The 24,578-nt window shown below is 40.8% G+C and overlaps 1 protein-coding gene across 1 annotated transcript in view; it reads left to right on the top strand.

Annotated features, from left to right (window-relative positions):
• Positions 1 to 562: 562 nt before the first annotated feature.
• Positions 563 to 24,578, top strand: part of neurl1 (neuralized E3 ubiquitin protein ligase 1) — a 60,068-nt gene continuing 36,052 nt past the window's right edge. Inside the window, 1 exon segment of the mRNA NM_001097237.1 lies at positions 563 to 694. Within this exon segment, the coding sequence (NP_001090706.1) occupies positions 661 to 694 (34 nt within the window). The 5' untranslated portion in view covers positions 563 to 660.

Raw genomic sequence — 24,578 nt, 5'->3', positions numbered from 1 at the left:
AAAATACTTTCCCCCAAAATGTTTTAATTAGAACGTATTTATAAAGCACCAACATATTCCGCAGCTTTGTACAACAGTCGGGTGAATACATCAAACATACAAGTGCTATATTCACCGAAATCTGTACCTCTTTTAATTTGTATCCTCTTATTAGGATCATTTTATTATTACTTATGCTATTACATGTTTATACCCCAGTGGACCTGAACAACTAGTGCAAGTGAATGGTAAATGTTGCATGTGATGGTGCCTGTTTCCACATTTCTGACAGGATAAAGGGACAGAAGTGGTTAATTGCCAACATAGTCGCAGTTTTGTGCCCAGCGCACTGTTATCTGTGGAGAATGGCAACGACAAGCAAATCTAATAGATGATTTAAGGGGCTGCCAGTTCTCCTCAGCTATTTCAGGAAGGTAGAAATCTCCTCCCTTTATGTAAATAAACATGACATTGCTCCATTGAGAGGGAGGGCCCAGGAGTGGGTGGTGGTAGCTGCCTGGGGTGGCTACTGTGCCATCGTTTGTATGTGTATTATTAGTAATCACTTAGCTGCTGGCTGTGTGTGTGTAGATGTACAAGGAGACAGAGTCTGTCCATGTGGATCCCTGCGCCAGAGTGCTGTGAGGCAGCCGGGGAAGGGGATCCACCTTCTGTTCTACTATGGGAGGACAGATCACCAGGCACACACTGTATGGTAAGGAGCTAGCCAGCACCCTTCTCTTACTAGCCTTTGCTTGCTGGGTCATGTCTGCTTGTAAATAAATCATGGCTTCCGCAGGTAAGATGGATCCCTCTCCGCTACATTACACCGCTTTAACCCTTTTGCTGAATGCAATTGCTTGTGCTGTGGCTTGTGTGCATGTTATGAATGGGAGGCAGATCATACAGTGATGGTGCTGCTGCTGCTGCTGCTGCTGGGTCTCATCGTATTCCAGCTGCTGGTTTCACTGTCAAATGATTGCCCCTATAGCCCTGATGCTGCAGTTTGATTGTGAATATGATGCCCCTATAGCCTTCAGTGCTGATCTCTATAGGCTAGTGTTACAATAACATTCTACAGTGTAGCATTTATTTTATCTTGTTGGAAACCCGTGAAAAGACTGTTTTTTTCCCACCAGAAAATCAATATTGCTTTTCAGCCCCCTCGGCGACAGCTATTTTGGATGCAAGTGCTTTAAATAATTGATTGATCTGATGCACGTTTTAAGTTACAGAACAGAATTAGGGTTTTCCTATTCATCTTGCTGCCGTGTACATTTATACTGTACATACAGAATTGGGCTGCATACAGCTATGGGGCATGGGGTAAACTACATTTAACCCTCTGGGAGGCTTATAGGGTAATGCAGAGACTTACAGCCAGCAGCCAGCAGTAGGTTGTTTTAGTTTAAGATGTGGAAGGCCAGTGTAAAATAATACATAAAGGCAGAGAGTAACAATTTCTGGCGCAGATTCATTTGTATAACATAATTTACTGATAATTGTCTCTATGTGTGTTTTAGCAGAGACAAATCTTAGTATTAGCATAGGGTATTTTCTAGCGTTTTGTAGCCGTGACAAGCAAGTAGCTGCATGTGTCTTAGTCCTTAGTGCAAAGACACATGGAGCGATTAGTCGGCATGACTTTTAAAAAAGAAATATAGAAGTTGTTGGAACTAATAGTGCGTTGTTTGCTAATCACCCTGTGTGTCTTCTCCCTTAGAGTTCTAGGGTAGAATTGCTGCCTCCTTCTCTGTATAAAACCAAACACATTGCCTGTATACTTAATCAGCCCTTAATCAGCATACATGTTACAAGGCTGCATAAAAATGAGTGCAGACTGCAGCATGCATCCATTCAATGTGTATCAGTTACCCTATCATAGGAAGTTAGTTTGTAGAATGCTGTGTTACCCTGTTTCCTAGGAGATTGGCAACCACCTGGCTAGTTAATATATCTCTTCCTGCTTTACATGATTCAGTGCACTGACCAATGATTTGCTGATATACAGTATATATAGTTTATTGGGCACCAGTTTTATGAGCTTGCCGTATTTGGCATCTTAGCAAGCTGGGTTATTTCTACCTGAAATCAGCCAAGCTTGTGTTACCTTTAAACTGTGAGTTACCCCCCCCCCCCCCAACAGGTTCCTTAAAAGAACTGTATGTTGACAGTAAACAGAAAGACTGGCATTGTTCCTTTCTAGAGGGGTTACCAAGCTCAAGGGTTATGTACTACTGTGTGTATGTCTTGTATTCAGTCTACCTGAACCCCACTGTGCTTAACACTTTTCAAGCCTGGGGGGTATAAGAATATTATCCTTTCATGTATATAGTACATACACAATATGCAGGACTGCTCCATAGGGACACTAGGGGTGGATTCATTAGAAGCCATTTCATTGCCTGGTATGTAGTTGGACTGTAAAGGTGGCCATACACCTGGCGAGATCACCAAACAAGTGGTTCTTTCCCAAATATGCTCACCTTGAAGTTGGCAAAGAAATAAGACAAAAGCAATGCTAGCATGGGGCAATAGAAAATTACATTGCAGGCACAGAAGGGTCAAAGCTAATTTTTGGGGGTTATTAACCACAAACTTTACAGAGATATTGTCCCAGTCAGGAACTAACCCGAGGCAACAATCCATCGAGGCAGCAACACTAAGCAGTATGCCCACATTGGGCAGCTGAATGACTGACTAACAATTATGAACATCCCTGATTTACTTATTGGCTGAGAATAACAGAGTTACTTTCAGCAACAACTGCTTGGCACTTCCACTCCTTCCACTTGCTCATTTTAGACTCCATCCTTACTGCATTGTCCATGCCTGTCTCTGCTCAATCTTTGGCCCTGTCACGGTTGAAGGGAGTTGTATATCAGCAAAAGCTTTGGAAGTCTAGACAAAAATCTTTGAGCATGCTGGAAGATATAGTCTATCCAGAGTCAAATAAATATAGAGAGCAGAAATAACCGTGAACTGAATTACTCTATGGTGCACTATTTTGCCTGCGTAAGTGGAAATAAAATACCCCTGATAAATACTAAGTGCCTGGCAATTGATAGAAAAGGTAGGGTAACACATTTAGCCCTGGCTTCCTCAGTTACCTCCCAGAGACCCACTGGGTTGTGATGCTGATATTATTCTAAGTGCTGAATTGAGGTGAACACAGATCTCTACCTATGTCTTAATATAGTGAGGGGGTAATGGTCCTGTGTTGCCTGGGGTCCCGAGTGCAGAGGGTTGATTTTCTCAAACAGAGAAAAAATGGAACAAAAACCTCAAGTTGCTGCAATGATAGACCCAATGAGAAGCTGAGATGCATATATATGAACCTAGAAAGAGAAGGGTTGCTGTGGAATGGGTGGTGTTTTGGGCATGTCTGTGGTGGTTATGTGTGTATAATGGGCTATATGGGGTGCATTCTATTCAGACAACCATGTCCATACTATTAGTTGTCTGGGCCCATTAATTGCCCAGGAAGCCTGGGCAATGGGCTAATAACCTGGGTGCCCTGAGGGGGTGGGCCCTGCTAACTAAGTAGTCTATATATAAAAAAGAAAAAGGCATAGCCTATGATTAAGTGCATCTATGCACAATATTTTTGTACCTTATTTTTAGCATTGTCATGTCATGAAAGCCAAAAGGGTCCATTTATGCCAAGAGCTGTTGAAAATATTAACTGCCTCTTGGCCAACCAGTCTTCCCATTTCTGCAGGCAGCAAGGACATGTTCTTATTAGAAATTTAAAACCTGAAATTACAGTATTTGATTTGTTTGTTAACGTGTGATAACATGTTTTGCTGCTGGCCATAGGCTTTTCCACTGAATTTGTGGCTCAAACAAGCTTCCCCTCTTTGTCTTGTGACCACCTTGCCACTGCCTGGGGCTATCCATGACTGAGATAGGAAGGTTCTGCCGATTCCCTCCCAGTCCCACCAATATGTAACTAGGATACTTGACTTCTGGTGTAACTGACACTAGAAGTCCTGAATGCTTAATCAATTTCTGTAAGTGTTGCAGAATAGCTCAGTGTTTTATCACTTTAAAAAATGGCCAAGCATATTAGCTGCATGTCACATAAATAGGAGAGACTGCTGGAGGCTAAAAGGGTCAGAAGACTGCAAAACACTGCAGCAGTCGGTTCCGGTCACTGGCACTGATAGCCTACACCTTCCCTGTCGTATATTCTAGATGCATGTAGTCTGCCTTCATGTTCAGGCATAAATCCATAGCCGCAATGGCTTGTTGCATAATCTCCTAAACTACACTGGATAATCTCTGGATAGTCACAAACAGTAATCTTTGTGCAGGAACACCATAAAAATCATTGCATAACCCAAAGAAAGCCCTAACATTTATTACGGCAAGACTGATTAGGGCATTGATGCCTTATGTGTTACACTGTAGTCAAACTACATGTCCCAGCAGCCCCTTACAGCTGAATATTAATTACTAAGTCTTTAATTAAGTCCCTATAGCAGAGACATTGTCAATGGTTCTGACTGCCCAAGGCTGCTCTATTGTCTAGTAATCTCGTTTTTTTATTCTTGCTCTTTTATACCCTGCAAGTTCTTTTGCCAAGGTCTGGCTTTGCCCCCTTTTCACCATCTGTGACTGATATTCGCTGCTGCAAACGCCATTGCAACAATAACATCAAATTGATGTGAACAATTATCCCCTCTCTGGGGCGGAACATATAAAAATCCCAAGCAGCCGTAACAGCTTGCTCACCAGCCTCGGCAGCAGTCCCTCTCTTTTCACCCACTCTCATAATTCACTGTGATTTGTATACAGTGCAATCAGATTTGAAGCAGGGCCTTTGGCTGAGCGCACCCATCACATGCACATCTCATGTGGGAAGAAGGCACAGGGAGAGGGGGACCCTGTGTGCGTACGTGGAGGGACTGATGATTAAAATGTGCAAATCTCCTCGGGGGCTTTGTGCTGGCTGAATTACAGAGACAGTATTAATGTACATAGGGAGAAGGACAAGCAGCTTGTAATACTATTACTGGGTCTCTGTGATGGGGTTTTGTAAAGCACAGCAGCAAAGAAACCTTATTTCTATGGGTACTAGCAAAGCCATACTCTAGATAAGCACCTTATTACGCTTGCATGAGAGGGCACGTTGTACTAACCATAAATGTCTATGCTGAAATGTCCCTTCATTCTAATAAATGGCGTTAGTGTATATTACATTCCACATGCAGCTTGTAGCAAGCTGGGAAGTGTGTTTTCCTATACTCCTTCTTTTCTGCCCACAATGGACGGTAGTAGCGCAAAGGAAAATACCCCCACCCGCGAGCTGCCTGCTAAAAAGTTACACAAAGTAACTTAACATGTTCACCAGGTCTAGTAACCCACAGCAACCTCAAATGTTTGCATTTAAAAAGTGACTAGTAAATGTTACCTGCTGATTGGTTGCTATGGGATACTAGACCTAAAGCAAATAGAAATGTGTCAGCATTATATCAATAACAAGGTATAATAATGCCCTTGCCTCCTACCCTATACCTGCAAAATAGGATATAGTATGAGAAGTTTCACACCTTAGATTGACAGGAGATAAGGAGGAGGAGATAAGGAGGATTATGGGAAAAGGAATAAGTTAAATAGATATTCTCTTGTGGCAAGGACAAATTTAAATCTGACATTTTGGCTAATAGAGATTGTTCATTTTGGTGACATACATGGATTTCCACATAACCATGGCTTGGTATTTTAAGGTGTCAGCCCATGCTGTGAGGGGAGATGAATTTGTAGCAAATGACTAAACTGTTTTAAATCCCTTGACCAGATGTGACCATTTTATAAAAATTGTATAAAACTAGGTCTTCCCAATGCCCATAAAGGCTGAAAGAGCGGATTCCTACTATGTGTAGACCTGGTGTAAGAATGACAATGTATACTAGCCTAATGCCAAGGGGTTGTTTTATACATATATATATCAATCCAAATGGTGTCCGCACTCCAAGGCTCAATGTTCTGCGGGGTGCTAGCCAAAATTATGTCTGTATAGAAAATAATCATCTGTGGCCAGCACACCCTTCAATGTTTCATCAAAAATTTTTTATTTTAAATATATTGTTAAAACCAATGTTTCGGTCCTTATTAGGACCTTTCTCATCCTTGAGAAAGGTCCTAATAAGGACCGAAACGTTGGTTTTAACAATATATTTAAAATAAAAATTTTTTGATGAAACATTGAAGGGTGTGCTGGCCACAGATGATTATTTTCTATATATATATATATATATATATATATGTGTGTGTGTGTGTGTGTGAAGACACATGGAGCTACTACTACTTGTAGTGGCTACATAAATAGACAATGCTGATCATTTACTGATAACAGTCACCATGTGTTTTAGCAGAGGCAATTCTCAGTATTGTCTATGGCAGGGTATTTTTTTGCATAGTAGCTGCTACTAATAGCCATTGTGTCTTCACCCTAAAACAGCTATGCACATATGGGCATTACCAGCATTCTTTGTGACATTTTCCATACATGAATCTACTTTCCAAATGTGGTTCTGCCTGTGGCTAGGTTTATATGGTATAGTTTAGATGCAGGCCATTCTCTGAGAAAGGCAAATATGTCCTTCTGATAACTATAGCTTAGTGCACAGAATATCTTATGTCCTATATACAATATATATATATTGATAATGGGTAAGTGCAAAATACCTTTTGTTGTTGTTCTTCTGATAACACAGTTTATTTGCTTTGCTTTTGTCTGCCTATTGTATAGTGCCGCTGATAGTGTTACAGGCTGATAACAGGCTGGCAATATGTAGAAAGCCATGTTCCTTTCTAATAAATGTGCAAGGGTGATAGCAGCATCATTTCCTTCATTTGGGTTGTGTGAGCCGGAACAGCTGATTTACAGCACTGATTATAGCTACTCCTTTCTATTCAGTGGGCCTTGTACTAATTACTGCATCACGGTGCTGGCTCTGCAGCTACAAAGATGGTGCAACAATAGAGGCAGAGGGCTCAGCAGCAGGTGTAGAGGGGCCTTTGTGGAAAATGGGCAACAGTGGGAAAGATTATTATCTGGAGAGGCGGAACAGTTATTGCCTATGCTAAAGTAATTCTCCCAAGCTTGCTGTGCAACTGTACAGGGTATCATCTAATGCTCACAACACTGTATTATAATCTAGATAGCTTGGTCTGCATAAAGTAATTTTTTCGTAGCATTACGGCTTGCGCGAATTGTCGCGACTTTTTCGTAGCCTTCGCGCCGAGTACGAAAGTTTCGGATTCATTCAAGCTTCAGTATTGTGACTTTCCTTGGGCCAGGTTGGAGCTGCAGAGTGCCATTGAGCCCTATGGGAGACTTTCCTTGGGCCAGGTTGGAGCTGCAGAGTGCCATTGAGCCCTATGGGAGACTTTCCTTGGGCCGGGTTGGAGCTGCAGAGTGCCATTGAGCCCTATGGGAGACTTTCCTTGGGCCGGGTTGGAGCTGCAGAGTGCCATTGAGCCCTATGGGAGACTTTCCTTGGGCCAGGTTGGAGCTGCAGAGTGCCATTGAGTCCTATGGGAGGCTTCCAAAATCATGCTAAGTCTGAAAGTTTTGCCCGCAGTTTACGAGCGCTCAATACGGAAAAGTTGCGACAATTCACGAAAAGTCGTAGCGGCGATGAAAAAATCGCAAAAAATACAAAAAAGTCGCAAAATGTTCGTTTTCCAATCTGAATTTTTCCCATTCGGATTCGTGGGTTAGTATATCAGCCCCTAAGTGTAGCCAAAGTAGGCTCTGAGTAGGATATATAACAAAGATACGTGATTTGTTGGGCAGCACTACGGTCAGTGAAGGGGATATTCATACCAGTTTGGAACCCATTGAGAATTTTGCTGCTTTTGTGCCCTTGGGCAGTGTTGTCTTAAGATGTTTGGAGCAAGCCAAGGACTATGATGACCATAGATACAGACAGACGTCACTGAAACTGCTAGGAGGTAAATATCCCTAGAAAGGAAAGGATTTAATTATATGTTGTTAAGAAAAGCTAGCAATACCTAGTTACTGTACATACAAGTGAATACCACAGTAATTGTAAGACTTTTTTAGTTAAACTCCCCACCTTGCAGGTCATAACATAGTTACCTGTATCCAAATCCATCTGTTTCCGTCATTCAGTCACACGTCCTTGATGAAAGAGGACAGCTTTAAATCTCATCCTTGGGCTTAAGGTGATCTAGGGCAGCAAAGTTTCTCCCCAAATCTCTATTACAGGGGCTGAGCCACCTCTGTTTGGGGTTGTCTGAAGCAAGATCAAAGGTACTATCAGAAAAAAACTAGAAAAAGATATATATATGAGTCAAGAAGACATTATATGGGCAGTAATAAAATCATGATTAGGAAAAGAGACAGAGGGGAAGGAGAAGCACTGTAAGACGAAAGATGAGGGAATAGATACAGGGTAACTAGTACAAGGTAAACCGGAAGAGAGAGACTTGGGGAGAACAGATTTAGCAGGATAGGAGACGTTCTTATTGAATTGATCTCTCTGCTTAATAACTCTGTGCCATGTCTTACTGCCACCAGGCAATACTAAGAGCTCTTCAGTCTCAACAAATAAGCAGTCTTCCCCCCCACTCTGTTCCTTTATTTCCCTCCAGGTATGTCTCTCAACATGGACAGAAACAGGGGAGGCCCTAAATAGAAATACAAGTAATAATAATAATAATAAAAAAAACATTTAAAACTGCCATTGACTTTACTTTCTGGTTGCTAGGCAGTTTAAAATCCAACACATAAAAAGTTATTTTTAAGATGCTATCCCAAGGATATTTTAATTCAATATCTGATACAAATGTGCTTCCCTAGAGGAATAGGCTGACATTATTTATACAGTAGCATTAACCACAACATTCCAAAGGTCAAAAGAGAAAAAAAAATCTAATATTTGTTGAATATAATTATCCAGATCTAATTGAGATGATGTAACTATGTCATGCAGATATCTGTTTATGATAAAGAGCTAAAGGTTTTACTATGGCTTATTGCCATTTACAGAAGGCAGGCTGCCTAGGATAATAGGCAGTTACGGCTAATGAATATTTTAGTATGTGTATTGTAGCCGGGTGCATTAGCGCTACACTGTTACAGCCGTCAGCAACCAGTAGGCAGGTAATATATTGCCACCCTGGGCTTCTTTTAACCAAGTCAAACCATGGAATAGACATTGCATTCAGTTTCCCTCACGTTAATTGGACCTGTAGGCAGTTGGTGAATGGATACACAAATACTTTGTCTTGGACGGCGCTCACCTGCTATTATGTGGGTAGACATGTGTCTTTGTAGTAATGTTGGGAGAGACTGGTATTATTGTTATCTGTTTGTTTATACTGAGCAATATATAAACCGAGGCACCTTTCACAGACACATACCCTAGGGCAGTGATCCCCAACCAGTGCCTCGTGAGCAACATGTTGCTCCCCAACCCCTTGGATGTTGCTCCCTGTGGCCTCAAAGAAGGCTCTTATTTTTGAATTCCTGGCTTGGAGGTAAGTTTTGGTTGCATAAAAACCCAGAATAATGTCAAACAGAACCTTCTGTAGGCTGCCAGGCTTCATGGGGGCTATTAAATAGCCAATTATAGCTCTAATTGGCACCACCAGGAACCTTTTTCATGGTTGTGTTGCTCCCCGACACTTATTCCATTTGAATGTGGCTCACTGGTCTAAAAGGTTGGGGATCTCTGCCCTAGGGTCAATTTAATTGGGAGACAAAGTTAAGTTGTGGAACCCAGAAGGAAAAAGGAGCGCCCGGAGGAAACTCATTCAAACAGCCCCAGACTATACCAACTTTACATACGCAGTGCCATATTCAGAAACCCCAGACTCCAGTCCTACATCTAAAACACAGAATTTTATCTTTTGGTCCTCAGGCCAACAATTGGAACATAGGGGTCCCAAACAGAGCAAACGTACCCCAATCACTGTCCTTGCACGGCAGTTCCTCAAGGAAAAATGCATTGTGGGTAAAATGGCAAAATTGCACAGAGTTGTCTACAATCAGTTTCAGCTATATCTTACCCCTTAGTGGCTGTGGTAGTTCCTCAAGCCCCAGGTCTTTAGAGCAAAACTATCAATTACTATAGTGTGCACTAATACATTTATTAAATTCTAAAGCTATTATTTCATAAAATATATTAAATTGCTTTGTAGAATCTGATTGGTCAGAGAGATCCATGGGTTGTTTATTAGGGACCAATGTTTTGCAACAAAAAGTAGTTGCTGACTCGTTAAAATGTTTTATCGAAAGCATGAATACTGTATGTGGCAACACTGATGATCTGAGAGACCTTGATGATCTGAAAAAGTATTCTTGCTACATTGTAGTCTCACTATACACAGTAACAGTTCCCAATTCCAGTCTTCAGTGCTGTACATATTTACTACATTATTGTATATTCCTATGACCAAAGGCAAATGCTGTTAGCAAGACTGGGCCTACTGCATTACAGTGAACGAGTTAATTTGACGAAATCTGTAAAGGGGCAATATACCCCTTCTTTAACATGCATTCAGTGAATAGGGCTTGTGCCGAGAAAACATTTTACCTGTTGTTTTAATCAGAAAAAATGTGTGTTTTTTGTTATTGCTTAAGAAAGTAAACAGAGCAAACTAGGGAACTAAAGCTACTCCATGTTTGGTCTTTACTAGGTACATAAGTAATTTCCATACTACTACTACCTTCGTTTGTAGTGACTCTTTACTTAGCAGGAGCCCATTATAGAAAGAGATTATTTGTTTACTGATTGTCTTTCTTGCAAGGACTAAAAATGGAGTAGCTTTAAATTCCCTGAGAAGCTTTAATCCTGATTAAAACAACAGAAACAAAAAATATGTTTAGCACAAGCCCTATTCTTTGCATTCAGTTTGCACTTCCTTTGCATTTTCCTGCGATTTGGCCAGATTGCAACATGTAATGTGTTTTACTTGAGGCGATTCAAAACTTTCTGAAGGGAGAGGCGCTTTCAGGAGGTTTGTAAAGATTTAACACAGGTGACAAATCTCCTTATCTGCCAGGACCCTTCACGACAAGGAAACGTGTTATTCATTAGGCACCCCCCTCCCCCCAGTTAAATCAATTTTTGGTTAACAGAGGTTGGTTGTTGGGGTGGATTGGGGGAAGTAAATGAGACACCAAAGGGTAAGGGCATACTACATGGAAGTCTGTCCCCAGCTTTTATTGATGATATCCATTTACAGGTATGGGATCCCTTATCTGGAAACCCATTATCCAGAAAGTTCCGAATTACAGAAAGGCCGTATTCTATAGACTCCATTATAAGCAAATAAGTCTACTTTTTAAAAATTAGTTCCTTTATCTCTGTAATAATAAAACAGTACCTGTACCTGATCCCAACTATGATATAATTACCCCTTATTGGGGGCAGAACAGTCCTATTGGGTTTATTTAATAGTTAAATGATTCCCTTTTCTCTGTAATAATAAAACAGTACCTGTACTTGATCCCAACTAAGATATAATTACCCCTTATTGGGGGCAGAACAGCCCTATTGGGTTTATTTAATGGTTAAATGATTCCCTTTTCTCTGTAATAATAAAACAGTACCTGTACTTGATCCCAACTAAGATATAATTACCCCTTATTGGGGCAGAACAGCCCTATTGGGTTTATTTCATGGTTAAATGATTCCCTTTTCTCTGTAATAATAAAACAGTACCTTGTATCTGATCCCAACTATGATATAATTACCCCTTATTGGAGGCAAAACAAGCCTATTGGGTTTATTCAATATTTAAATGATTTTTAGCAGACTTAAGTTATGGAGATCCAAATTACGGAAAGATCACTTATCTGGAAACCCCCAGGTCCTGAGCATTCTGGATAACGGGTCCCATACCTGTATATGAGAGTTATTAAACTGAAATCCTGGTATTAGCAGTTAAAAACACTAAAAAGCCCTCTGAGTAAGTTTACGTAAATGTTTTTGTGGTTTAGATCGCTTTCAGTTTCAGGGGATTATTCTATGCCATTGGGGGTGTGGCTCTCTGAATGCAGCGGAAATAAAAAAGAAGGGAATGTCTCAACAACCCACCTATGTTTAGACTAAATATAGTCTAGTCAGAGAGAGAGAGACAATGCCCTAGATGTATTATGCATGGTGGCTCAATGTTTCAGCAGGGTGGGGTCTTAGGTTCGATTCCAGCAAGGGCACCATCTGTAAGGGATTTTTATCTTTACTCAGGTTTAGGTTTCCTTTCACCCTCCAAAACATCCAGGCAGGTTAATTTGCTCCTTATACAATTGACCAAAGTGAAGTGCTAGGAACTTAAATTGTACACTTTACTTGGCATATATATATATAGCAAGACAATGAGCCGCACACGCAGGGACTTTGTTAGAAAACAAAATTTTTTTTAATGAAGACGATCCAACGTTTCGAGCACCAACTGTGCTCTTCCTCAGGGACAAACCACGTTTGACCTCTGTGCTTGCAAACAAGGGTTTTTCCACTAAGTATTAAGTCTTTTTTTGTTAGAGGGTTCAAAAACGTATTTCACTCAATGAAATGCAAATCAGTTGGTATCTTTTATTTAAAGTTATTTTTTCGATTTTCCTTTTGATGTGCTATCTGCCACTGTTAAAATAAACCTACCATTGAAATGATACTGTTCTGAGACTTTTCATTTCTTTGTCATTGGACAAACTTACAAAATCAGTGAGGGGTCAAATAATTATTTCCTCCACTGTATACATATACTGAATCGGTATCTGTATGGTATTCCGTGCACAGGGGCAGTTACATGGTAGCAATTTTTGGAGTGTGGTGCTGTCGTGTGGACTCTCTTATATAATAAAACCGCTTTTGTACTAAATTATTTCTGAAAGTGTCTGTATTGGGGCTCATTTCTTCAGGGTACAGACAAAGCCATTTCTTTTCCCTGCTGGAATATTCTGGAATAGCGGGTCTCCTGCATCCATTTTGTAGCAGAGGGATGCAGCCAGTGTCAATAAAAGGACTTTGGGGTTCATTTCCTGAAGAAGATTTCAAATGAGATAAAAGAAATTATTGAAGATGAAAGCAGAAGAGAGATGGCAGCCCTGGCTGGGACTCCCGGGAAGCAGGGGTCAGTGTAAGAAAGGCAGCGCACAACATTCAAGGGCAGATGTGATGCTTTCAAGCTAAATAATAATACCTTCAAAGCATGAATTCATAGGAAGCCAATGATCCCATACAGAAGAATGAGTCTACTAATTGTGACTTTTACCCCCTGTAAAGTACCAGTACCAGTAACAGATACAGCGAGCAGCATAATGCGGCCGCTTCTTATCTGCACCATAATCTGTATTTAGAGAAGTTGTGTAAAAAAAACCAGAAAATGAGAAGTATAACATAGGAAGTACACTTCAAAATTGCTTTGTTCCTTTAATTTTTTTTTTATATATTTTTAAAGTAACTGCAAAGGGTTCACATTGCAAGCCAGCATAATACTGAAATTGTAGGTTTCTGCACCAGTGACTTGGGCTGTCACTTTCATGCCAGTTAGGAAGATTGGTACTTTTTTTTTTCTTCAGAAAATGTGGTGATTTATTCATATTTGTCTAAGCCAGCTGCCAGCAGCTCCTGATAACATAATGATTGCCTGAAGGTTATCTGGCTTCCAGAGAAATCAATGGTGATTCTATTGACAGTCCCTATTCAACAGCTGCCAGGAGCAAAGGATTCTGGGAGAGTACAGGAAGTGATAGCTAAGGCAGCTTTCGGCTGAGTTGTCCCATATTTGTCTTGTGTTGAATTCGCAGTCCTGTATGTATTAGAGGTAAATAACCTCAATTGAGGGGCCAGATCAGTGCGGCTCCAATGCTTTTCTCTCTGTCTATGTATAAAGCTCCTCACACATGTGGCGATTTTCGATCTTTTGTGCGACCAATGGTCGTTCCAACCCTCCACTAAAATTCATAGCTGAATCGTCAGATATGGAGGTAGAAACAATAGGATTTCTACCTCCTTCAGTCAATTCAGCCCTGAAGGCAGATTTTGCTCAGGCACCTTCAATGGCGCCCGATCAAAATCTTTTAACCCGCCTGATCGCCGAGTCGACCATATTAGCAGCCTTCTGTGATATCGGTCGCCTCGCCGAGTTGCCATACATGCACTGAATATAGTACGAAACGCGAGGTTTGTATGGCCAGCTTAAGATCACATGTGGGTCCATGCAGTGTTGTACATTGCAGCTTTGGCTGCCCAAATCATAGGTCAATTGGGTTATCCAAAAGTTCAGCCCTCAAGTCAGTAAAGAATCATATGTGATTTTATTTTCTTCCATTAAAATTAGTTATACCAGGGGACACAACCATGGAATAGTACCCCATACGCTTAATGCATTTTGTGGTTTCCTGCCTCTTTATCAGAAGCCTGATCATCAGAATATGATGAAGTGGCAGGAAGCCACGAAACACGCTAAGCGTATGGGGTAATAATATTCCATGGTTGTGTTCCCTTGTATCTCTTAATGGAAGAAAATAAAAGTGTGGTTTTAACTACATGAGGAGTGCTCTGTAAAATCAGTGTACTCATTGGTAGAATCATATGTGAGCCTACACAGAGCATTGGCTGCTAACTGATGCAATGCCCAGCCCTACTGATATCTGATTGTTTACTAATAAGATATCATTTTGGCCTTGTACATAGGATGCTTGGCTGCCAACTGGGTCTAGAAAGGGCATATCAGCAGGTGATTGCTGTCCATTTGACTGTACCTTAAGGAGGTAACGGGTCAGAGTGTTTTTAGCTGTCCAAACCGGCAAGGAAGCAAATATTAAAACAATGCCCTGTGGCATTACAGTAGAGAACAATGGAAAATTGAAGAGTAAAAAATAAGAAAAAAGAGTAAAGGTGAGCTGAAAAAGGGCTCAACAGGGCTGTAACCCCATAGAACAGGAATGCCCAACCTTTTTTTACTCGTGAGCAACATTGAGATGTAAAAAGAGTTGGGGAGCCACACAAGCATGAAAATAAGCTGATGCCAAATAAGGGCTATTTGGTAGCCCCATTTTGACTGCTAGCCTGCAGGAGGCTCTACATGGAGTAAAACTGTGTCTCTGTGCTTCCAAAACTTGCCTTCAACCCTTAAGGGCAGGGGTACACGGGGAGATTAGTCGCCCCGCATCACAGCAACGCATATGCCATCCCACCAGCGATTTACATTCCTGCCCGGTGGGATGACATTGTAGGGAGATTAGCCCTAACTAATTTCCCCATGTACCTCTGCCCTAAATGTAGAAAATGGGCACCTACTTTGAGGCCACTGGGAGCAACATCAAAGAGGGTGGTAAGCAACGTGTTGCTCAAGAGCCACTGGTTGGGGATCACTGCCATAGAAACAAACTAGAGCAGTAGACTGATCCCAGCTCAATGGTGGTTGGTCTCTCCAGGTTACTAGATGGGTACAGATTTGCTTGATATTAGTAAATGATCCAAGTGTTCAGTGTAGAAGAGGAGCATCATTCTAAGCAGCACTAGTTCCAGTGTAGCAAGGGGTAATGATTTACAGTTGGACTGGTTTAGCTGGATGTTTTCTGCTATCGCTACCTCCTTTTACATAACTGCATTTTCACAGCAACTGTAGGCAAAATGTGAGACCTGAGCAGCATGAATATTTATTAACTCATTTTGCAAATGAGAAACACTTTGATCACTTTTTTTAAAAAAAAAATCTAACACATTCTTTAAAGAGAGAGAATGCAAGATGCACCTTTTTTAACACAAAACAATAAGCTGCTGCACAGAAGAGTCTAGAGTTTGTTGTTGGGTAGCATCTGCTAATGGAAAATAAATATTTTTGCTTTTATTTTATTCTTACCTGCTTGTACACAGAGTTGTCAAGGGGATCACTGTAAGGGCACTGGCACGCATGGAGTTTGGTTGAATGCCGCCATTTGTAGTCATGGTCAGGGGACCTTGGTGCATAAAAGCTCAATTGATTTGCTAGGGGGTGTCTGGGTGTAACTGTAAAGCGGTGCGGAAGACTGGAATATGCCATAAATTGCCCCTCTTCAATACCTTGAGATGTTAGGAGGCATGCCATTGGTAGAACATGAGGACCACACTTGCCCACTCTTGACTTGTACTAACCAGTGTTACCAATTTTAGTTCCTGGAAACCCAAAATCCAGAAAGCTCTGAACTACATTATTTTTTTAAATGATTTCCCTTGCTCTGTCATTTTTAAACAGTATCTTGTACTTGGTGGTAACCAATCTGTCTGAATCTGTTTTGAAGGCAAAACAATACTATTTGGTTTATTTCATGTTTAAATGTTTTTTTAATAGGGATTCAAATGATAGAAGAACCTCTTACCCTGGTCCCAAGCATTCCAGACAATAGGTACCATACCTGTAGCTGAAATTTTCAGGGGCCAAACTGCTGAAATACAATTTAATAAAACAGGTATACATATTTATAAATGGTGTAGAATAACTTCCAAACATAGCTTTTCCACCCAAAGGTTAAAGGTTTTTAGCTGAAGGGGTCAGTGCCCCCTATCTGAAAGCTGGAGAGAGAAAAACAAATAATTCAAGAATGATAAAAAAAATGAAAACCAATGATAATGTTGCTAGGAATGGGGCATTCTGTAATGTACTAGACATTTTTTAGGAAATATTGCAGTGAGTTTTGCTTTGTCTGTGTTTTCGTGGAGAGTTTTGTAAGTGACTTTGTTTATACTTGTCTATTCCTGTTTCACCTTACTCTCTCTGCTATGGGGAGATAATATATACAGTATAAATATATACGTCATGTTGCATGGGTTAGTCAAAAGGAGCAGTTTGATGATAAAGATCTTTGCTCAACTCAGCAAAATATTGTCCGGTTAACATTTTTATGCACAGTGTAGTTACACTTTTGGTTGTGATTTAGTTGCCAAGTTCATAATTCTTTTGGTCGAACAATATTATTTATTTTATATGGTGCTGGTCAAGTAAAAATAACATGACTAAATACAATGTAGAATGTACTAGTGTGCCGAATCCTATGTTCTGTATGCTTTTCAGGTAGGTAGTATTACCCATAGTGCTGCAGGGTGACCTCTTTTGCCCAAGTGTGACTCCTTTACATTCAGGGATTTGGTGAGAAGTGGTGATTGGCAGGTGTTATCTGCTCACAGAGTGTTAGATGAGGGTATATACTTGCAGATGAGCCCCAGGCTTCACTGCTGAGCTGACATCCCATGGGCCTCATATTGACAGGTATCTGGTGGTCAGTCATCAATGGAGGTGAGTGGGCAGCTTTAGTTGTTCAGCATGAGATGTACATTTAAGTACTGAATTGGATGTGTTATTTAGAATGCTTGTGACATGGGGTTTGGGGTTTTGTTTCTGTATTTAGGGGCACCATAGACTCTTCAAAGTAGGGACCTCATTCCATCTCCTAGCAATTACGTATTTATTCTTGCTGTCTAATTTATAAGGGTATCCTTGTGTTTATGCCTTATAAAGAACTATGTACATTTGTGGTGCTATATAAATAAATATGTGCAATATGATACCATGCCTACTAACTATTACAGCATATTTAAACCCAAACACAATTGTTTGGCCATCAACAAGGATTTATACTGGGCTATTAGATTACAAGGCATTATGAGGCGTATACAAAAGAACAGTGAAACCATAAAGGAGGACTCATTTTCATCTACTATACGGAATAGCACTGCTGGTTTTCTTAGAATTCTGAATAATTGGTTTTCAGGTAAAATGACAAGGTCAGTGACTTAAGGAGCAATTCCGAACATAAAATCAGTGGCATAAGGAGCAATTCTGAATATAAAATTGTTCAACACTTAGTCAGGGTTTCCAAGCAACAATCGCATGAGTGATTACAAGGATTTTGTCCCCCACCCACGAGCCATGAGGACAAGGTGCTCCTTGAGCCATTGATATAAAGGGAAAGTTAAAGTTTACAGTTCAATATTGGACGGTAGCACCTGGGTCCCACCAAAGAACCCAACCTTAACTGTGTGCCAACAGTGGGAGAGATGCTTACAACTTAGGGTCCCCATACACGGGCAGAGGCAAAGTCGGTCCGGGGACTGCATCAACGAGCCGATGCGGTCCCTGATTGAACTAGATTTTCTAACCTGCCGATCGAGATCTGGCCAATTTGAGGCCAGATATCAGTCGGGCAGGCCCGTCGGGAGTGCCCATACATGGGCCAATTAGCTGCCGAATCAGCAGCTACTATTGGCCTATGTATGGGGACCTTTATACTCTTTGTGATGGCCGGTGCTAGTCTCACCACAAATAAAAGCATTCAAGCATTCAAGAAAGAGAATGGCAGTATGGGGTATAAGGTTCAAAACTAATAGGGAAAACTATGTAGCCGCCACTACAGACCAGTCAGGGCCCACCAGAACCAGGGCCTGCAGGGATTTTCCCCTGTATCTCAGTAGACCAGTCCTACCCAGTCCTAACCTGAACAAAATGCTATAAATCAAGGGCAGTCGAGTGGCAGTAAGCCATAAGAAACCATAACTTGATGGCAAAGGACACTTGCAGATGATTCCCATTGCAGAATTGTAGAATATAGACAGAATCAGTATGTATTATTATGTGTCTAGCATGCCAATATTGGCATATTAACCCCCTACTCTTACCATTTATTTAACCCCCAGGATATTATAGGCCAGTGCAGGGTGTTTAGTTTACCTAAAGACAGGTGGGCCAATAGCAAAGGGTTAAACCAATCCACATGCATTGGAAAAGAATGGGGCTGCCAACAAATTGTAATAATATAAGCGTGCATCCCTCATTATAAATTACTTGTGATTTTAATAAATAAAAAGCCTGCCTTAAGCTATAAACCCCGGTGATTAAAGTTACCAGACCAACAGCTGCATCCTCTGCCCCTGTTTCACCCCATCAATTTGCATAGATCTCATTTCCAAACAATGGCGCATTAAAGAGAATACCCACATCTGTTGTGTTTTGCTGAAGTTTAAAGGGCTGAAAATAATTGCAACAAAATTCAGAACCATGTTAGGTGCTTTATGTTTCTCCGATTTTTAATGAGGATGCTGGGAAATTGGCCATTCAATATTCAATCTTTATGTATATGATTTTCTATTTTAAGGGGAAACTGTGACTATGATCATACATATTGAATTGAATGCTATATGCAATAGTGTATGGAAACATTAGAATTATGGACAATTCCTATATCGCAAGCACAACCCTAAAAAGATGAAAAGCCTTCTTTCAATCAGTCTGGTTTAATGGAACGATTATCTCAACCTCATACAACAGAAGCATCCAAGGCAGATACTTAGTCATGGTTCACTGATGGCTCATCTTGAATTTACAGTATAAATAGAGTTTCATTCTTTATGGCTGAACATAGCTGAAATACATGCTGACCTCTATTTCTCTTAGAGCACCTTGGCATTAAATGAAAGGTTAGGATCTCCATCCCTAGTTTTACTGGGTTTCCCTGTAGCCTAGACTATAGCAGCAGGGATCTTTTGATTGAAAGTGGCCACAATTCTAGTTGGAAGAATGAAAATAAAGATATATGATTACTGGGGAGTCATATTTTGGTGGATCAAAGACTAGTTGGGCCCCAGGTGCTAAGGATCATAGTGGCCATCTTGGTTCACAACCTTCTCCCCATTTTCCTTGAAAGTTTGCAAACTGCACTGGTCTTTAATTTCATATTAATATTATCTGCACCAAGAGACAAGGTTAAAGCTGGTGGAGCTGCAGCTAGTCAACATGGCCCAAGGATAAATGGGTAAGCTCACTCTTACACCGTAAGCTCTATGGGGCAGGGACCACCTGTGCCTCACAGTTCATAGGCAATTCGTCTTTGTTACATATATATATTATACTAGGTATTGTTATATAAATTTTAAAGAACAAGAGAATGTAATCTGAGGGGCTACAAATTTTTTAGGCCCCCCACAGTGACTCTAAGCTCTTGTGGCCTAGGTTGGGCCAATGCCAAAAGAGTGGGATGCTGCCACATTGACCTAGGCACCCAAATAGCCCTGCACAAGGTCAGATTGGCGCGCAGCACAGAACTTCATTTGATTATATGTATTAAAATATCTTCCAATTTAACATTTACTGCCCATTCATAATTACACTGTTTACTAATAGGAATCAGCATGGGACATCTGGGGAGGGGGGGGGGGGTTGTTTGTGACCTTTTCAAATAAATAGAAGTAGTAAATCTTCCAGCCCTGAAAAGTAAAGGCATGTTTGAGGCAGTCGTCCTGAGTTAATGAATTGCGTATGTAAATATCGCCTATACAATGACAACATATTGGCTTACATCTGCCATCTCTGTGCTGTTGCTGCAGGCTACTGAGTCAATGTACAGTAACCTTCACATAACACTGTGCTGCTTTCTATTGCTTTGCTCAGGGGGTTTACATTATACTGCACGCTGGTCTTCCCAATTACAAAACTGGCTTGTTTAGTAAATAGTGCTTTCCTTTCAGCAGTATTTATACTAATTCAGTCACCTTCTTTCCTTGTGACCCCATTGGGTCTCCCTAAGGACAATCTACCAAGCTTGTTTTGGAAACTTCTCAAGTGCTAAGTTGTGTTAAGTAGAAACATGATATTTCTGTATGGTTTGTATTGTGCATTGCTTGGGGATAATTGCTGTAATATCTCAAATTGTTTGTATATAGACAGGAACACAAAATTGTTACTTAAATATACCATATTTATAAGAAGGAGATTTGGTCCAAGGGCTATGATTTAATAGTGGCCTCCAGTGGCCCCAGTATCGGTAATAATCAGTTTTGGACATAGGGTAGGCCTGCAAACCAATGTACTCCCTACTTTGCAAAGCAATGGACACCATAGTGTGCAAACTGATGGACACACCTAGTGTGCAAACTGATGGACACCCTAGTGTGCAAACTGATGGACACCCTAGTGTGCAAACTGATGGACACCCTAGTCTACAAACTGATGTACACCCTAGTGTACAAACCGATGGACACCCTAGTGTGCAAACTGATGGACACCCTAGTGTGCAGACTGATGGGCACCCTAGTGTGCAAACTGATGGACACCCTAGTGTGCAAACTGATGTACACCCTAGTGTGCAAACTGATGGACACCCTAGTGTGCAAACTGATTGACACCCTAGTGTGCAAACTGATGGACACCCTAGTGTGCAAACTGATGGACACCCTAGTGTGCAAACTGATGGACACCCTAGTGTGCAAACTGATGGACACCCTAGTGTACAAACCGATGGACACCCTAGTGTACAAACTGATGGACACCCTAGTGTGCAGACTGATGAACACCCTAGTGTGCAGACTGATGAACACCCTTGTGTGCAAACTGATGGACACCCTAGTTTGCAAACTGATGGGCACCCTAGTTTGCAAATTGATGGACACCTTAGTGTGCAAACTGATGGACACCTTAGTGTGCAAACTGATGGACACCCTACTGTGCAAATTGTTGGGCACCCTTGTTTGCAAACTTATGGACACCCTAGTGTGCAAACTGATGGACACCTTAGTGTGCAAACTGATGGACACCTTAGTTGATCTATTACATCTTTGCACCCCAAAGCCTGTCCCCATGTCTTATTAGCAACTGTGAACCAAACACACACAGAGACAGGACAGGATGCTAGTAAGCTTTACACCCATTTGCATCAATTTACAGATCATTACAATTATAGGTAGGGTCTAGATCAAAGTTTCTTAAGGCTCCATGTTGATACATGTGCACACACGTTATGAAACCATCATACAGAGCAAACTGTGGCATGCACAGAAAATCATATTTGCACATACTTTCTTGTAAAATATAGCTGTTACTGAGCACCACAACTCTTTAGCCATAGGTTTCTGCTTACAGAATATCATCGGTGCTGAATATGGAATACACCTCTTTGTATTAATGTTCCTTTCTGGAAGCTTATCAAGGTTCTGTTAGTAGTGTGTTGGTTTAAGTATACAATCTAACATTAACAGTATGAATGGGTCTTTGTGTTCGGCTTGTGTACAAGATCACTACCTGGCCTGTATAAAAATAATCCCTAATGCTAATGTTACCGATAGGGGAGAAATATAACTGAAATAGGAAGGCCGGTATTTTTTCTGAAAACTTGGTAACCCTATACATAGACAGTTATGCAATCTATAATCCTCAAACACATTGTACAGGAAGCTCAAAAATGTTCTCTATTTAAGCAAATGATTCTTATTTTGACTTTACTTTATACTTTTTTATGTAATAACATAGGGTTTCCTAAGTGTTTTGAGTAGCTTTAAGGGCCATGACACACAGGAAGATTTGTCTCCTGTGATCAATCTGTGGTACTGCGGGAAACAAATCTCCCAAGAGTGCTTTCCTTCCGGCAATAATGTAAATCAGTTTTTGGTGGGAAAACCTATGCGTCGCTAAGTCAGGCAATGTTTCCTCACTAGACAACTAAGCAACAAAGCAATGAATGTGTTTTCCCACTGCCGATTTACATTATTGCTGGTGGGAAAGCAATTTCGGGAGATTAGTCGCCTGAAGTAGAGTTATTGCAATCTTCCTGTATGCCATCACCCTAAAGGAGAAGAAAAGGTATAATCACTGGGTGGTGCCAAAATGTTAGGCACCTCTCCTCCCTGGTAATTCTAATTGCTTACTTGATACAATGGGCCGGTGCTCCTGTTCTCTGACAGCTGCACTGGCCTGGGGTAATTCTGTAAGAGCCCCACAAAGCAATCTGTTGCATCACACAGTAGCATTAAGAGGCAAACTTAGAACCATGTGCACTGGCCCATGGCCAAATATAAGAACAGAAGAGTTGGAAGAAGATTGCAACTTGGCCTGGGCTGCTGCAGTTTTTAGTGCACAGGAGCACCGACCCGAGTTATTAGGGAAACATTAATAATCACTGAGGGGCCTAATATTTGGCACCCCCCCAGTAATTATACCTTTCCTTTTCCTTTTAGGTATGGTGATACCAATTATGGACAGACCCTTATCTGGAAAATCCCATGTTCTATGTGTTCCAGATAATAGATCCCATCCCCAATCAGATCCCTTCATTTGTTGGACTTGGGGAACCTGGGATTCAATTTCATTGTTAGAAAGAAACAATGTCGGATCTTGACAACATTCTTATCCCTTCCGTATCCATCAACATCATAAAGTGGAAAAAGGCACTCTAAAAACCACAATGAAAAAATAAAGTTAAAAACAAATTATTTAAGCAACATTTCTATCACCAAGAGCACTTTATCATAGGCCAGAAGAGTTTACTATTAAGTCCAGTCACGTGCCTGGTTTGGTAACCCTGCATTGTGCTGTAAGTGATCAGCTGCTGCCTGAAACCACAGTGACACAAATGCATTTTCTTTAGACCTTACCTTCCCTGTTTATTGTCATTTACATAAAGGTTAAGGCTGCTATTTAGAAGCACTTTGTGTTTGTAGCTTGGATACTGTCCCTTAGTAACCGCTGGGGTAATTACCAGACTTCATTACTAAGTGCTTATTTTCCTTTGCTTCCTTATCATTTCAGTGAACTAAAATGTTGGAAAATAGTGCTACGTGTAACTCACATAGATTTATGAGTAAACAGGCATTTGCTTTATTAAATAAAGGTGTGGCATGTATTTTCCAAAAGCATTAGGAACTGGGGTTTTCTATTTAAAAGGTCTTTCCATAATTTGAAGTACCATGCCTTAAGCTTACTAAAATATTTTAACATAAATAATAGGGTGGTTTTGCCATCGGAATGGGTTTATGCTGTGTTTAGGTAACATAAGCTACAAGGTACTCTCTTAGTATTACAAAGAAAAAGCAAATTGGGCAAAAATGAATGATTGTTTGTTTAAGTAGGACACTATGGGAAATGGCAATGTTACTTTCTGGATAAGGGGTTTCCTGATAATAATTGTCATACCTGTATTATTTTTACTAGTTATTTATTATAATCCTCTGCTTATATTGTTGGCTGATTAGAATTGGGTTTACTCAAACACTATGGGGCATATGTATTATGCTGTGTAAAAAGAATTTGCCTGTGTAAAAAACTGTGTAAAATAAATGGAGAAGATCACCGTCTGAATGCCAGATTTTACACCATTATTTTATGTATGTTCCGGTGGAAGAAAAAACACGTACGGGCCCCTGTGGACCCCAATTTGGACCTGCAGACAGGACAATGCCGTTTGTATGCCAAAAGAAATATAAGGATAGGCAAGCAACCAATTGCAGTGGATTTGCCTGGAAACCAATGCAAATGTTCTAGAGTAGGGGTTTCTCGAAAACTCTTCTCCTAGGCACCTTAAGGTGGGCACACATGGGAAGATTTGTCCTTTGGCCACCTCCCAATACCTTAGGGAGATATTGGGCTAATTCAATCAAACCATCGAATTACAACAGTGGGCATAGACAACGTTGGATCGGGGACTGTATCAATGAGCTGATGCGGTCCTAGGGTAGGTTTGATTTTCCGTCAAGTAGGCCTGTCGGGGGTGACCATACATGGGCAGATAATTGGTCTAAAGGATCTGAATCTGCAGCTAAAATCTGCCCGTGTATGGCCACCTTTAGTAGCTGGTACATAAGGGATAACAGCAT

Source organism: Xenopus tropicalis, chromosome 7 (assembly GCF_000004195.4).
Source record: "Xenopus tropicalis strain Nigerian chromosome 7, UCB_Xtro_10.0, whole genome shotgun sequence".
Lineage (NCBI taxonomy): Eukaryota > Metazoa > Chordata > Amphibia > Anura > Pipidae > Xenopus > Xenopus tropicalis.
This window is presented reverse-complemented; position numbering and strand designations above follow the sequence as displayed.